Source organism: Nicotiana tomentosiformis, chromosome 10 (genome assembly GCF_000390325.3).
Source record: "Nicotiana tomentosiformis chromosome 10, ASM39032v3, whole genome shotgun sequence".
In the NCBI taxonomy this organism is placed as follows: domain Eukaryota; kingdom Viridiplantae; phylum Streptophyta; class Magnoliopsida; order Solanales; family Solanaceae; genus Nicotiana; species Nicotiana tomentosiformis.
Genome location: NC_090821.1, coordinates 68,124,846 through 68,140,785, shown reverse-complemented (window position 1 = coordinate 68,140,785; position 15,940 = coordinate 68,124,846). Strand labels below are relative to the sequence as shown.

The 15,940-nt window shown below is 36.1% G+C and overlaps 2 protein-coding genes across 2 annotated transcripts; both read left to right on the top strand.

Annotated features, from left to right (window-relative positions):
* The first annotated feature begins 3,143 nt into the window (after positions 1 to 3,143).
* Positions 3,144 to 3,734, top strand: LOC104118165 (F-box protein At3g07870-like). The gene has a single exon (XM_070187078.1). The coding sequence runs from the start codon at positions 3,144 to 3,146 to the stop codon at positions 3,732 to 3,734; it is 591 nt and encodes a 196-aa protein (XP_070043179.1).
* A 1,184-nt stretch (positions 3,735 to 4,918) lies between these two features.
* On the top strand, positions 4,919 to 7,107 carry LOC104118164 (uncharacterized). The gene is made up of 2 exons (XM_009629355.4): positions 4,919 to 5,301; positions 6,148 to 7,107. The coding sequence occupies exons 1-2, from the start codon at positions 4,985 to 4,987 to the stop codon at positions 7,013 to 7,015; spliced, it is 1,185 nt and encodes a 394-aa protein (XP_009627650.1). The 5' UTR covers positions 4,919 to 4,984; the 3' UTR covers positions 7,016 to 7,107.
* The last annotated feature ends 8,833 nt before the right edge of the window (positions 7,108 to 15,940 follow it).

Genomic DNA, 15,940 nt, shown 5'->3' with positions numbered 1-15,940 from the left:
GTCAGGCATATGCGTATAAATGGCATATCATGCATATGTATATGCGTGTATAACATTATTAAGCCTCTGAGGACATCCCATCATATTATCTCAACCTCTATGAGCGAAATCATCAACGTATACTAGCTGATCAGGTGGTGGTGCGTATATAACGCCATAACCTTTCCCCATACCCCATATACATATAATATATGCGTATATAACGCCATCTGGTCATGGGTCAATATACATGTATAAATAAATGCAATGCATAAGAAGTAAGTCAATAAGATCTATCGGGATGTCATAAGATCAATATGCCTTCGGTTAATATCATGAAATAAACTTTATCAACTTACGTATTTTCTGAGATGCATGAACATATGATATAATAATAGGACACATGGGTAATCAAGAACATAGGCACCCTAGTGCTTCTAAGAATAGAGTCATTTGTGAAAGTTCCACGTTTGCTCGTTTCATTTGTATCATATGGATCATGCCAAAAAGGAAAGAAGGGATAGACTTAACATACCTTAACTATGTTGAGTCCTTAATACCTTCCAAGAAATTCTTCAAACAACTCAACTCAATCTACCATAGCATAAGGAGATTCAAAATCTGTGCTGAGTAAAGACTAAGTCCGCAACTTTAACTAATAGCTCGTTTATGTAAATTTGGGCACCATCTCCCCTATAACAAGGGCCTCCTCCAATAATATATGCCAACAACAACAACCAGAAGAATACAATAAGAACAACATCAACAATAGGGTACAAAATATTTCATTAACAAGTCATCAACATATCACGACGAGTGGCAAGCTCGGATTGAATCCCTTTAGCACCCTTCAACCCCATTATCATTCATTCTTGAACTTAGTAATATATCCGGTATAATAACCAATACCTTTTAAAGGATTTCCAACCTTTTACTCAATTTCAAAGTTACCCGAAATAGCCTAACACAAGATAATATCACTGTGGACAACTTCCAAGTGCTATATAGCCATTTCTTTTCTAGTTACCAATTTCCTCAACAAGATTGACATGTAAACCAACATAATCATACTAAGAATATCATAGCCAACTTATTTTCCATAATTTCCAGCCACTTAATGTCCATAAGAGCACCTTTCAAATCAATCTATCAAGAACAACACCATCTCAAGCTAATCCAAGTATTATCTTGTAGTTTATCATCATAACAACTTAACCAACATACAAGGAAGCTTAAGCACAATTAGTAGGTTGTCATGCTCACCTTAGCCAGTAGCAACAACTTGAAAATTCAGTCAAACACAAGCCACAATTCCTCAATGACAACATAACCTCAAAGAGGTGTTGTTCTTCACTAGAACTAACTTTTGATATTGATATATGATGTAATCTCTTCAAACCTTTATGGTATCTGTTTAGGAGGGTTAGGAGGAGTGTAGGGACGAGATTGGGTCAAATGAGAAATAAAGGTCGTCCAAATCGTTTTTAAAGCGAAGTAGGTCAACCACCGCTTAAGTGGGTCCTATTGGGAGTTGCTTGCGCATTCTCGCAAAAACGCGAATATCTCTCTACTCCGATATCGTATCGACGAATGGTTTAATAAGTTATAAACTAGACTCGTAGATCTTCAATTTGATATGTGGATCATCCTGTCAAGTGTATTAGGAGAAAAGCTTTGCTATATTTGACCTAATTTTCAGCACATTATGAATATAACTTGTGATGACCTTTGCCAACTTTTGTTTCACAACTCACTTGACTTCAAAACGTTACACACGACTATCATACGATTAAAATAACTCATAACATAACCTCCTTATCATGTTACGCACCCTATTCTTATCCCAAAAGTATATGTTATGATATTTTCAACTTGTTGACTTTCGACGAAACTCATTTTCTTCAATTTGTTTAGCTTCTAAGCCATTCAACTCTCTTGGTACTTGTTATCCATGATCTTAAAGATTTGTAACCTCCAAGGTAACATGATTAACTTACTTTAGGTACTTTCAAAGACGATCTCATTTTTTAGCTTACATCAATTGACTTTCAACGTACTCTCACATAAGAAAATATGGGGTATAACACTTTTGTCCAAGTTGGAATTCCATCTCAGCAATTTTTTTTAAATGGTTTTTATCTAAGGTGGAGTTCTGTTAGTTGAGAGGGGCATATGTGAGCTATTTTGCTAATAATGGGGGTATTTTTGTGCCCAAAATGAAACGCAGGGCAAAATTGTCGTATTTCGAATAGTTTTGGATTCAATTGGTCATTTTCACTAAATTAAATAATACAGTAACTGAATAGAAATTACTGAAATCATGCTTTAGACTTCCGGCCATTTCCTTGTAGACTCGCTCATTCCGCGCCAAAACTACCCAGGCGAAAGCCCTAAAAATTGGGGGAAAACTGGCGACTTGTTCACTGAAAGAAATTGGCAAGAGAAAAACTGGAATCCAAACTTTTCGATGTTCCTATCACTGTCTCAAACCCAATGTTAAGTTTCAACTGTGATTGCAAACGAAGAAGAAAGACCTATGAAGTCACAATTATGGACTTTCCAAGGGTGATAATGGTGGAAACCCTTTCAAAATTGCCAATCAAGCCCGTTTTTCGCTGTAAGAGCGTTTGCAAACGTTGGTATAATATTTTAACTTCTGACCCTTTATTTGCTAAGTTGTATCACACAAGATCACATAATTTTCCCTGTCTTTTGCTTTCGATTAATGACTCGGTGGGGTTACTTCTTGAACTCAAAGCAGATTATGACTAATTCTCACCCCCAAAACAGACCCATTATGTTGAGCCGTAAATTTCACCTACCTCAACCTAGCAATTTGATTTCGGATGATGACTTATTTGGTGTTAGTTGTGTTAAAGAAAACATGACCTTAATTGGTTCATGTAATGGGTTCATTTGTTTATTGAATGGTGAGACGTATGATGATCATTCAATTTACATTAGCAATCCTCTTTTGGATGAGTATTTCAAGGTTAAATTGCTCGGAAGGGAGAAAAGAATTCGTCATATTGTTTATGGATTTTGCTTTAGTGAGGTCTCTGGACAGTATAAAGTATTGAGATTAGTAACTAGAAAGTTTCGAGGTCGTCCTGAAGTATTAGAATTGGAGGTTTATCCTCTTGGAATTGATGAGAAATGGAGAAATGTGGGGGAAGCTCCATGCCCTTTATGGGGAGCACTTAGTAATGTTAATGTCAATGATGCTCTTCATTGGATGGATCTTAAAAATCTTTAAAAAAAGTGCCAGCATTTACTCTTTTAATATCGCGACAGAAGAGGTGAACTCCTTGCCAGCTCCACCTGGTTTGGAAACTCCATCCCTTTGCTTGATGTTAGTAGAATTGGGGAATTGTCTGTGTTTGTCTGATAATACGAGTAGCTATTGGCAACATATTGATATATGGTGGATGAAAGAATATGGAATAGCTGAATCATGGACTAAAACTCGCATTTTGATTGATTGTCTTCCGCCTGATATCCATCAAGGTGGTTTTGTACCAATCTTGATCTGGAAAGATGGAGAAATATTGATGCAAAGCAAGCGTGGCACAGAGCTAGTCTCTTACAATCCAAACGAGAAAAAGTTTAGAAAGGTCAATGTTTACGGTAGTGGCACTGCAGCGACTAAATACACTGCAGCGACTAAATACATTCCAAGTTTTTACTCACTCAAGACTGTCATGGGCGACAATTTTCAAGTCTCAAATGTTTATCCGAAGACTGAGATAGTTTAGTAGTATTTGTTTTGTCTTACTTCCTCCGGAATATGATGTTTTGTTTCTGTGTTTTTGGTATAGTTTAGTTTAAAAATTGTATGTTTTCTTTTTTCGCATTCTTAGTTACTTGCTTTACAAAGTCTTCAAAGCTGCATTTCATTTATCAATACCATCTTGCATCTGTATACTTGGTAATGACTTACAATTTTAGGCACCCATAAGATTGGAAGCAAATGGGAATGAGACTGTACATATCTACTCCTTTTCAGCACAGAAGGCAGCACTTTTCATTATTTCTTATACAATGATGATTCAAATGGGAACTCTTGAAGTTGCATTATATTCACCTGGCTTGACCTATATTTCCAGATTTTGGATAAATGAAAAGAAACATGTTTAATTTTGTTTCTAGTTTTTTTCTTACTGAACTTTTAGTAAACGTTGTTTCAATATTCTACTATAGTTCATGTATCAAGGAAATTTCCTCCAACCTTCTCTGAAACAGCATGGCAGGATATTATCCCGACTAGAAAACCCCTGCACTTAGATAAAAAATGATTTGTCTGCATTAAATAGTCTTCATTGAGTTTAACTTGTATAGACTAACACTATATAAAATAATATTTTTATACTATTAGAATAGCGAAATGATAATTACAGGTGGGATTAGTAAACCGAATAATAAAGCATATCACCTTGCTACAAAATGTTAAAAATACAGTGATAGAGTAAAACTTCTTTACATTATCAGTGTATTTAAATTAAATCGATTTGATTAAGCCCTCCCAAAACATCTCCATCTACTGTCAAACATATAAAATGTTTGTTTATATGTTGAATAGGTGTGGGATTAATAAATACACAGAATAAACCATGCCACTTTGTCACTAAAGCAATAAATTATTCTTTTCAGCTTTGACTATTTGATAAGCTGTTCCTGTGCAGAAGCTTAAATTTTAAAATTAAACGAGATCATGAATCTCCATGATATCCTTCACACACAAGAAATGGTGTGGACACTTGGAACAAATTCCTGAGATAGAACCTATGTGGATTGCTGCAGAAAGTCAACCTAAGACTAACAGAAGGCCAAAAGAAAATAAAGAATTTATCATCATGTTGATGACTAGCTGATTCTATGGCCTAATGAGTTATTTTTAGTCATATATATATATATATATAGAGAGAGAGAGAGAGAGATTATTAACATGATCCACAGAGAAATTTTTTAGACAGAAATTAAAAACAGTTTGCAGTTTTTGCTGAAAATGTATGTGACAAGGCCTCTTTCTTACTACCAACAGAATCCAGATGCTCTTTCATTGCCTCCTGAAGGTCCAAATTCAGGTTACTTAGTGGTTCAAGATGAGGAATCTGAAACATATTGTTGTTTTGGACTTTGCAAAAATCATGATATCATGGACCTGCCTTTCCCTCAGAACAAGAAGTTGACTGTTCGATACGAAGCTGGTGATGGTGAGAACAAGATTATTCTAAAGGAAGATGTAATGTTCATTCCAGTTCTTAATAAGCCATTGTCTTCCAATCATTATTATGCTATCAAACCTCATGGAAAGAACAAAGGGTATGTTACTTTATCTACACATTTAATTTTGTGTGAGAGTCTAATTGTGTTTTTTAATAATTGACATGAGCTAGTCAGAGGCGGACCTACCCTTTGGGTAGGGGGTCACCAGCCCCCTAAAACGTCAGAAAAAACATATGTACATACGTATATATATTTTAAATAACAGGTATATTTTGATTGTCATCCTAAGATTAAAATCTTAGGCAACTGTATTGGTCGATTTAGGGGAACACAACTTGACTTTTGGTGCGGTGCCTAGGTTCGATGCTAACTCTAGCATTTTCTCAAATTTTATTCGCAATGGTGGTCCTGCCACTTTCAAATCCTCGGTCCGCTCTGGAGCTGGTAATAGCATAAATATGAATATTCGAAATCCTGTTTGTGCTTTAGAAGAAATCAGCTTACAAAGTTCAGCCTTATTATTGTGTCTTAGCCTTTCATTAATTGGAGTGCATAACAATTTATTATGGCAAAACTCATTTCTGGTTTTGTATCTTTGCCCGAATAAAAATAAACCAAGGTCAAGGGAGGATCTATATGATCCAAAGGGGGTTAAATTAAATCCCTTTTGCTAGAAAATTATACCGTGCAAATAGGGGTAAATTCAACTCTTTTTTTGTGTATATATATATATATATATATACATATACATATGTGTGTTTATGTGTATTGTAACATCTTTTTAGTATAGTGGTAAAGGCGACTCAAAAAATGCTTTAGGCTGAAGGTTTGGATCTCAAGTTCGACATTCTTTAAACTTTTTGAACTCCCTAATTAGAGTTTCTGTTTTGGCTATTATGACCAAGGTAATGAATCTTACAATTCCCAAATGCCTTTTTGCAGAAAAGCATTCATGTGTTCAAAGGAGGAAGACAAGCAAAGCTGCTGTTTCTGCAGATGTATACGAGACATTAAACCGAAGCCATTAGATCCAGAGGAGGTATATCAGCAGTTTGAAATCTGTCTATATGTCACAAGTTGCAGTGCCAAAGGTAGCTTTTTTTCTAAATCTCTTATTCCTGATGGTTTCCCACCGCGGTTTCTAAGGCGAAAAGGTTGGCATCTTTGTGCCAAAACTCCTAAAAATTATGAACTAAGTGATGATACTCTAGGCCTCAATGCTGAGTTGAGGCAACAACTTCCAGAGTTGAATCTCACACCATCTTGTAAAAGTTCTGAAGCTGTTGTTGTGGGGAAATGGTATTGTCCTTTCATGTTTATCAAAGATGGAACGGTCAAAGAGCAAATGGAGAGATCAATGTTCTATGAAATGACACTTGAACAGAAATGGGAGCAGTTTTTCACTTGTCAAAATGACTACAATAATGAAGGGAATTCAGTACTTGTGGATGTTGTCGTTGACACAGAAATTGTCCTTATTGCTGGAATTAAAGCAACATGGGATGAAACAAATGTCGTTGAGGGAGTAATATGGTTTAGAAGCTATGATAAAAATGGAAAAGAAATACCAAGTGTGGGATTGAGACAAGAAATTGTTCAAAGAATGAAGTGGGAACAAGAAAGAGGTGGATGGAAAAATCAAGGTAGAATTAAACAAGTTGAGCAATACAGAGAAACTAATAATAGTGGTTGGAGAAGATTCAGTTGCTATGTCTTGGTTGAGAGGTTTGTGTTGAGGAGAATGGATAAAAGCTTGGTGATGACTTATGATATCAAGCACATTGGCAAGTTTAAGAGCATATGGGAGTGATATTAGGTGGCTTACACAAAATTCTGCATAAGTACTGTTGGCTTGTTATCACAATCCGACTTGTACACGAGTTTTGATATGCGGTTGTGGGGTTATATGACTTTACTTTCTATTCCAAATTGATTTTAGCTTTGCATTATCTTATAAGCGAGGGTCGGACCATAAGGGTTTATTGTACGCAATCTTACCCTGCATTTCTGCGAGAGGCTGTTTCCACGGCCCGAACCCGTGACCTCCTGGTCACATGGCAACAACTTTACCAGTTATCCCAAGGCGCTCGTTCGATGTCAGTCTGTATATATAAAATTAAAATTTATGTCAAAGTGACTTTAGGTAATACTAAATAACCAAGAGGTCTTAAACTCCAATGGAAGAGCATTGATCAAACTTTCTATTTGAAAAGAAAAACAGAAATGACAAGTACCTATATTCCAAGTCATATGCAGACAAATACATGAATTTTTTCCCAAGGAAGAGGTCTGCATACTTGGCCTGAATGATCTTGTAAGGTCTTCTTTTCTTTGTTTCAGTCCTTCACTGACCATACTTCTCCAATCTCTATGTGCTATAAATTTATAGCCTCATTTTTTCCCTTCATTCCAATCCTTCACCAACCAATATTTTCCAATCTATATGTGCAGTTAAGCGGATGAGAAGACAAAATATGTGTCGATATTAGGGTTGTGCATGGATCGGATTGGATTTAGCACATTTCAGATTTTGGATTCTACAAAATGCAGTCTGAATCTGATCCGAATTAATATCGGATCGGATTTTAAAGTTTAGATCAGATAAATATTTCGGATTTTCGGATCGGATTACACGTATTATTAAGGCTATTGCTAATCTAATAGGCTAATGCATCTGCCTTTTCTGCTTTTTCTGTGTTCTGTGCTAATACAAACATCTCTTTGCTTTTCATCCCTTTTATCAGCATTGCATCTCTAAGAAAATATTTCTCTGGAGGTCCGAGTTATTATGCCTCTAAGTTGCAAAACTCATACTTATATTTTCTTTGTAGAAGATGCAATACAGCAAGAAAAATTCATGTTTATGCAATTATGAGGGTACTATGGTGCCAATGTAGCTAAATCCAGCAATTGTAAAGGTAATAACTTGAAGGAAGATGTAAAGGAAGTACTGGCTATCTGAATACATGCCCTAATAATTTCGGATTTTGGATCGGATCGAGTTAAAATTATACCAATCCGAATTCGATCCGGATATCCGAAATTTTAATAAACATAATTTGAAATTCGATCCAAATATTCGAAATTCGAAATCCAAAATTCGAAATTGAGCGGATCGGTTCGGATTTCGGATATTCGATCCAAATGCACAACCCTAGTCGATATGGTGGAAGTCATTTATGTTGGGATTTTAAGCTTGTGTAGCTTAAAGAAGGTGAATGAGAAATGGAGGGAAAGTGAAATATTTGAGTTTTCCTTGGGAAAGGGACATTGTCCCATATCGGAGGAAGAAAAGGATTTTGATAGGTATATATATAATTGCTCTTCTTCTAACTCTTAAAGAGTTAAGAAAAAGGCAAGCCTCGCATCGTCGTCGCTCTCTCGGCTCGGCTTCGGCTTCGGCTTCGGATTCAGATTCAGTCAAAGATCGATTGGTTGATTAATCTTATTGGATAAAATTCCTTTCAATTAATTAATTAATTAATTAAATAATTAATGAAAAATTCAATCTGGAATAACCCATGACCCGCGACCCGGTTCGGTCAGACCCATTTTCTTTCCCGAATTATTTTAAATATATTTTTCTCACAATATTTCAAACATCCCTTTTCAACAGCCATGGCTATTTCTGAAAGGTTGCAAACCTTTTCAGAAACAATGCCAGCAACTCTATAAATAGAGTTTGAATCCCAGAATATTTCCTTAAGAAATTTTTTGAGCTTCTTCTTCTTCTTCTTCTTCTTCTTCTTCTTCTTCTTCTTCTGCACAATATTTTTCAGTGTGCTTTACGACCATTGAGTGGTTCGCAGTTCATCAGAGTTTTTGGTACCAATACACTGGTGAGTTAAATCGTTTTATCCTGGGATGATATATTCCAGCACCTCGGGTACTTGAGGGGAATAATTTCCTTAAGGACACACTGTGTATTCAGTGGGCTCAATTTATTCCTATACTGTTTTTTTTTGTTTTTCAGAATCTATTTCGTTAAACAAGTATTACTAACTTTCTGTTTTATTTTTCCAGAAAGTTTAATTGTTTATTACAGTAATACAGAATATTAACATTCTTAAGGATTTTTTTTATATTCTGTATTTTGTTTGTGGAGATTAAAACCTGTGTGGTTTTCTACTTCTTCTGAATTTTACTATTCTGATTTGAAGATATCAAAAACTTCATCAGAGTATTGAAATTCGTAAAATGATTTGAAGAACATAAAAACTTCATCGTTTTTCTGTGAAATAGTATATAAAAACTTCCGTTTTATTTATTATACATATTGTTTTGTTAATAACAGTATTGTTTATTGTTTTGAGTTTTCCATTAATTGAACTCTTCTGTTGTTTACAGTGAGAAATGGCAATTGATAATGGGAATTCTTCTACGACTATTGCGGCAACGACGATAGCCTCGTCAAGCCGGACTGCTGTTCCACCGACAGAGAAACCAGGGAAATTTTTCGGAGCCAACTTCAAAGGATGGCAGCAAAGGGTGTTCTTCTGGCTTACCACACTTGGTATGCAGAAATTCACTAGTGAAGAACCTCTAGTGCCTTCTGCGGACATGCCGGACAACGAGAAATTCATGATTGTTGAGGCGTGAAAGTAGACAGATTTTCTTTGCAAAGGCTATATCTTAAGCGCTTTAGAGGATGACTAGTACAATGTGTACAGTACGATGAATACTTCGAAAGAATTATGGGACGCACTTGAGAAGAAGTACAAGACTGAAGATGCATGCTTGAAGAAGTTCGTGGTTGCCAAGTTTCTAGACTATAAAATGATAGACAGTAAAACTGTTGGAACCCAAGTTCAGGAGCTTCAACTGTTGCAATGATTGAAAAATTGTCTCCTTCGTGGAGAGATTTCAAGAACTATCTTAAGCACAAGCGCAAAGAAATGAAGTTGGAAGATCTTGTGATTCGTCTCAAGATTGAGGAAGACAACAAAACAGCCGAGAAGAAGTCTCGTGGAAATTCAACGATCATGGGAGCTAATATCGTTGAGGAGACTGCTCCAAAAAGTAAGAAGATAAAAAGGTCTTTTGGACAAACTAAGGAGCAGAACAAAAAGAAATTCAAGGGCAGCTGCTATAATTGTGGAAAAACCGGTCACAAAGCCCCTGATTGTCGTCTCCCGAAAAAGTATAAGAAGAAGGGACATGCCAATATAGTGGAGAAGAATTATGACATTGATGATCTGTGTGCAATGCTTTCGGAATGCAACCTAGTTGGAAATCCGAAGGAGTGGTGGATTGACTCTGGAGCCACTCGACATGTTTGTACTGTCAAGGAAGCATTTGCGACTTACTCTACTGCTGGTCCCGAAGAAGAGCTTTTCATGGGAAATACTGCAACAGCCAAGATTGAAGGTTATGGGAAGATATTCCTGAAGATGACTTCCGGCAAGGTGTTAACGCTCAACAACGTTCTTCATGTTCCTAATATTAGGAAAAATTTAGTTTCTACTTCTTTGCTTGTTAAGAACGAATTCAAATGTGTATTTGTTTTTGATAAAGTTGTTGTAAGCAAGAATGAAATGTATGTTGGAAAGGGCTACCTCACAGAGGGCCTCTTCAAACTAAATGTAATGGTTGTTGACAGTATGAATAAAATTGCAGCTTCTTCTTATTTATTGGAGTCAAATAATTTATGGCATATTCGTTTAGGACATGTCAATTACAAAACCTTGCGGAAGTTAATTAATTTAGAAGTGTTGCCTAAATTCGAGTGTAATAAATCAAAATGTCAAATATGTGTTGAGTCTAAGTTTGTAAATCATCCTTATAAGTCTATTGAAAGGAATTCGAATCCTTTAGACTTAATTCATACTGACATTTGTGATATGAAGTCGACACCATCTCGAGGTGGGAAAAAGTATTTTATTACTTTTATTGACGACTGCACTCGATATTGTTATGTTTATTTGCATAATAGTAAGGATGAAACAATTGAAGCATTTAAGCAATACAAGAATGAGGTGGAGAATCAATTGAATAAAAAGATCAAAATGATTAGAAGTGATAGGGGTGGAGAATATGAATTTCCATTTGCAGAAATATGTTCGGAATATGGAATTATCCATCAAACTACTGCACCTTACACACCTCAATCCAATGGAATTGCGGAAAGGAAAAATCGGACATTAAAGGAAATGATGAATTCTTTATTAATAAGTTCCGGATTACCGCAGAGTTTGTGGGGCGAAGCTATCCTTACAGCTAACTGAATACTCAACAGAGTACCCCACAGCAAAACGCAATCTATTCCATATGAAAAATGGAAAGGAAGAAAACCCAACTTGAAATATTTCAATGTGTGGGGGTGTCTAGCAAAGGTACAAGTTCCTTTACCTAAAAGGGTTAAAATCGGACCAAAAACTGTTGATTGCATTTTCATTGGATATGCTACAAATAGTAAAGTATGTCGATTTTTGGTTCATAAATTCGATAATCCCGAAATTCACATTAATACGGTAATGGAATCAGATAATGCTGGATTCTTTGAAAGCATCTATCCGTATAAAACTGAATGTGAGTCGTTAAGTGAAAGACCTAAACGACCTCGGGAAGAACCAAAGGAAAATACTCCAAGTATAGAAGATCCAAGGCGTAGCAAACGTCAAAGAACATCTACTTCCTTTGGACCAGATTTTGTGACATTCTTGCTTGAAAATGAGCCTCAAACTTTTAAAGCAGCTATGTCATCTTCTGATTCAGCGTTTTGGAAAGAGGCAGTCAATAGTGAGATTCAATCAATTTTGGATAACCATACATGGGAATTGGTAGATCTTCCTCCAGGAAATAAGCCTTTAGGTTCGAAATGGATCTTTAAATGGAAAGTGAAAGCTGATGGCACTATTGACAAATATAAGGAAAGACTTGTTGTCAAAGGTTATAGACAAAAGGAAGGCCTTGATTACTTTGACACTTACTCGCCAATAACGAGGATAACATCTATTATAGTGTTAGTGGCACTAGCGGCCGTGTATGGTCTTGAAATCCATCAAATGGATGTTAAAACAGCTTTCTTAAATGGAGAATTAGAGGAAGAGATTTACATGGAACAACCTGAGGGTTTTGTGGTAACTGGTAAAGAAAAGAAAGTGTGCAAACTTGTTAAGTCACTTTATGGACTTAAACAAGCACCCAAACGATGGCATGCCAAATTTGACCAAACAATGTTGGCAAGTGGGTTTAAAATCAACGAGTACGACAAATGTGTTTACATTAAAAACACTCCAGGTCATGAAGTTATTGTTTGTTTATATGTTGATGACATGTTGATAATGAGCAAAAACATGGCAGATATAAATGCTACTAAGCGCATGTTGGCTAGCAAATTCGATATGAAAGACTTAGGAGTTGCTGATGTGATCTTAGGAATCAGAATTCACAAGACTCCACAAGGTCTAGCATTATCACAGTCTCACTACATTGAAAAGGTACTTGACAAGTTCAAGTATTTGGATTTCAAAATTGCCAAGACTCCAATTGACGTGAGTTATGCACTTCAAAAGAATGAAGGTGAAAGTGACTCACAATTGGATTATGCAAGAGTATTAGGAAGTTTGATGTATATCATGAATTGTACACGACCAGATATAGCATGTGCTATTAGTAAACTGAGTTGGTTTACAAGTAATCCCAATCACATACATTGGATGGAAATGAAACAAGTTTTGGGGTATCTCAAACATACCCAAAATTACGCTTTGCATTATAACAAATATCCCTCCGTGATCGAGGGATATAGTGATGCAAATTGGATCAATGGATCATCTGAAGTTAAATCCACGAGTGGATATGTTTTCAAAATTGGGGGTGGAGCAGTGTCTTGGAAATCATCCAAACAAACGTGCATCGCCCGTTCTACAATGAAATCTGAATTCATAGCTTTAGATAAGGCCGGTGAAGAAGCTGAATGGATCCAGAGTTTCTTGGAAGATATTCCATTTTGGACCAAACTTTTGGCACCTATTTGTATATATTGTGATAGTCAAGTGGCAATAGGCAGGGCAGTGAGCGTTATGTATAACGGAAAATCTCGTCATATACGACGGAGAAACAATACCGTTAGACAACTACTCTCTAGTGGTGTTATCACAATTGACTACATAAAGTCAAGAGATAACGTGTCAGATCCACTTACAAAAGGCCTATCTAGAGAGGCAGTTGAAAGATCATCAAAGGGAATGGGGTTAAGATCTAGGACAAGTCATCATGACGGTAACTCTACCTAGCAGACTGGAGATCCCACGAGCTAGGTTCAAAGAGACCAAACAAAGTTATGAATGACGGTTCAACATTGTCAAATAACTCAACCCATTCTCGTGAAGAAGACAATGTTCAGAAATCGAGGTAAAGCATTAAGGCTTTTTGATGAGTCAACAAAGCTTAAAGATTTTTTTAATGATTTGCTAAGTCTGGCAGGATATGACCAGATAGTGTGTCTATAGGATTACACGTTTAGAAATCACCTAAGTGAGTGTGAAGTGTAAGCCGCTTCAAGGGGAATGAAAGTAAAGGCCCATTCTCTAAGCACTCATGAAACCATGCGGTGTTCATGGCCGAAACAAACACAACCGTGAGAACCATAGATGGTTAAGGATTGATTATGTGACTTATGTTGTCTAGGTATACAATAAAGCTCGACGGTTCAAAGATATCAAATATACCGATTGACCGAGTATATCCGATATAAGTTCACTACGGAAAGTTCAAAGGAAAACCTACTTATCCAGATGCAATTAATTCTTGCATGTAAAACACACACGCGTCCGTGCATTCCTTTATTTTATAGCCATTCCCCATTCATGTGGGGGATTGTTGGGATTTTAAGCTTGTGTAGCTTAAAGAAGGTGAATGAGAAATGGAGGAAAAATGAAATATTTGAGTTTCCCTTGGAAAAGGGACATTGTCCCATATTTGAGGAAGAAAAGGCTTTTGATGGGTATATATATAATTGCTCTTCTTCTAGCTCTTAAAGAGTTAAGAAAAAGGCAAGCCTCGCGTCGTCGTCGCTCGCTCGGCTTCGGCTTTAGCTTCGGATTCGGTCAAAGATCGATTGGTTGATTAATCTTTTTGGACAAAATTTCTTTCAATTATTTAATTAATTAATTAAATAATTAACGAAAAATTCAATCCGGAATAACCCATGACCCGCGACCCGGTTCGGTCAGGCCCGTTTTCTTTCCCGAATTATTTTAAATATATTTTTCCCGCAATATTTCAAACACCCCTTTTCAACAGCCATGGCTGTTTCTGAAAGGTTGCAAATCTTTTCAGAAACAATGCCAGCAACTCTATAAATAGAGTTTGAATCCCAGAATCTTTCCTTACGAAATTTTCTGAGCTTCTTCTTCTTTTTCTTCTTCTGCACAATATTTTCCAGTGTGTTTTACGACCATTGAGTGGTTCGCAGTTCATCAGAGTTTTTGGTACCAATACACTGGTGAGTTAAATCGTTCTATCCTGGGATGATATATTCCAGCACCTCGGGTACTTGAGGGGAATAATTTCTTTAAGGACACAGTGTGTATTCAGTGGGCTCGATTTATTCCTATACTGTTTTTTTTTGTTTTCCAGAATCTATTTCGTTAAACAAGTATTACTAACTTTCTGTTTTATTTTTTCAGAAAGTTTAATTGTTTATTACAGCAATACGGAATATTAACAATTTATTAGTCATAGTGGTTGAACGCCTTATTTGCTAGAATTTGAAGGAAAACTTGAGCAAAAAGAGCACACGTGCCAAGGAAACTCAAATCTCCCAAAAAAGAGCTGATGCTAGTAAGATCTCGCAAAGGATTATTTTGTATAGTAAGTTTCCATCACCATGATTTATTCATATTAATAATCCAATACTAGACCAGTATGTTGTTCTACCAAAAGCTAATAGATGCTCATATGAAGAAACTTGCATCTCGGGCTATGGTTTTGGATGCAATCTATGTTAGAATTGAAATAATCAGGTGTCATGCAGAATTTAGTAAAGCAAAACTTCAATAACGATAAATCAAACAACAAAAGAGAAATATACCAAAAGAGACAAACATTTAACGTGGTTCGGTCAATTGATCGTCCGTATGCGGAGATGAGAAATCCATTATATAAAAGAGATGACATAATATCGAGAGAACAACATCACAAAGAGGCAAACACAAGTGGCAAGCTAATACTTGTCCCAAAATTCTCCCCCTAAACAAGACTCTCAAATCTCATATGACTATATTGTGAATGCTACTGAACGAGAAGGAAGAATCCTCAATTTATAAAAGTTCAAATTTTTTTTCTCCAAGAAAAAGGACTAACCAAATATGAAAGAATTATATTTTCCTTTTCGTAAAAGGAAAAATCAATTATAGTAAATATGTTGCGTTGATAGGAAAACCAAATATGAAAACCGAGACAAACACCTAACAGTCTATCAACTAAGGTAAGCGCTACAAAGTCATCAGAATTGTCACTCATCAGCTATGAAGAGAGATTGCAGCACGGCCTAAATAAGCAAGATATGCTTTTATAGGCAGATTTGTTGTTCTACCATAATTCACAAGCTTCCACAAAACAGTGTAAAACACCAGGTTCTAAACTAAACTAAACCAGCAATGTAGATGCAAAATAAAACTACCATAAACATTGACCTTCACAAACTTCCTCTCTTTTGGGTTGTAAGAAACTAGTTGTGAGCCACTTCCATTTTGCATCAAGATTTCTCCATCTTTCCGGATTGCTCTGG

Excerpts from the sequence above, each read along its gene's own strand:
- LOC104118165 (XM_070187078.1), top strand. The coding sequence starts at position 3,144 with ATGTGGGGGAAGCTCCATGCCCTTTATGGGGAGCACTTAGTAATGTTA.
- LOC104118164 (XM_009629355.4), top strand. The coding sequence starts at position 4,985 with ATGTATGTGACAAGGCCTCTTTCTTACTACCAACAGAATCCAGATGCT. Across the intron at positions 5,302-6,147 it reads CCTCATGGAAAGAACAAAGG|AAAAGCATTCATGTGTTCAA; the intron begins GTATGTTACTTT and ends GCCTTTTTGCAG.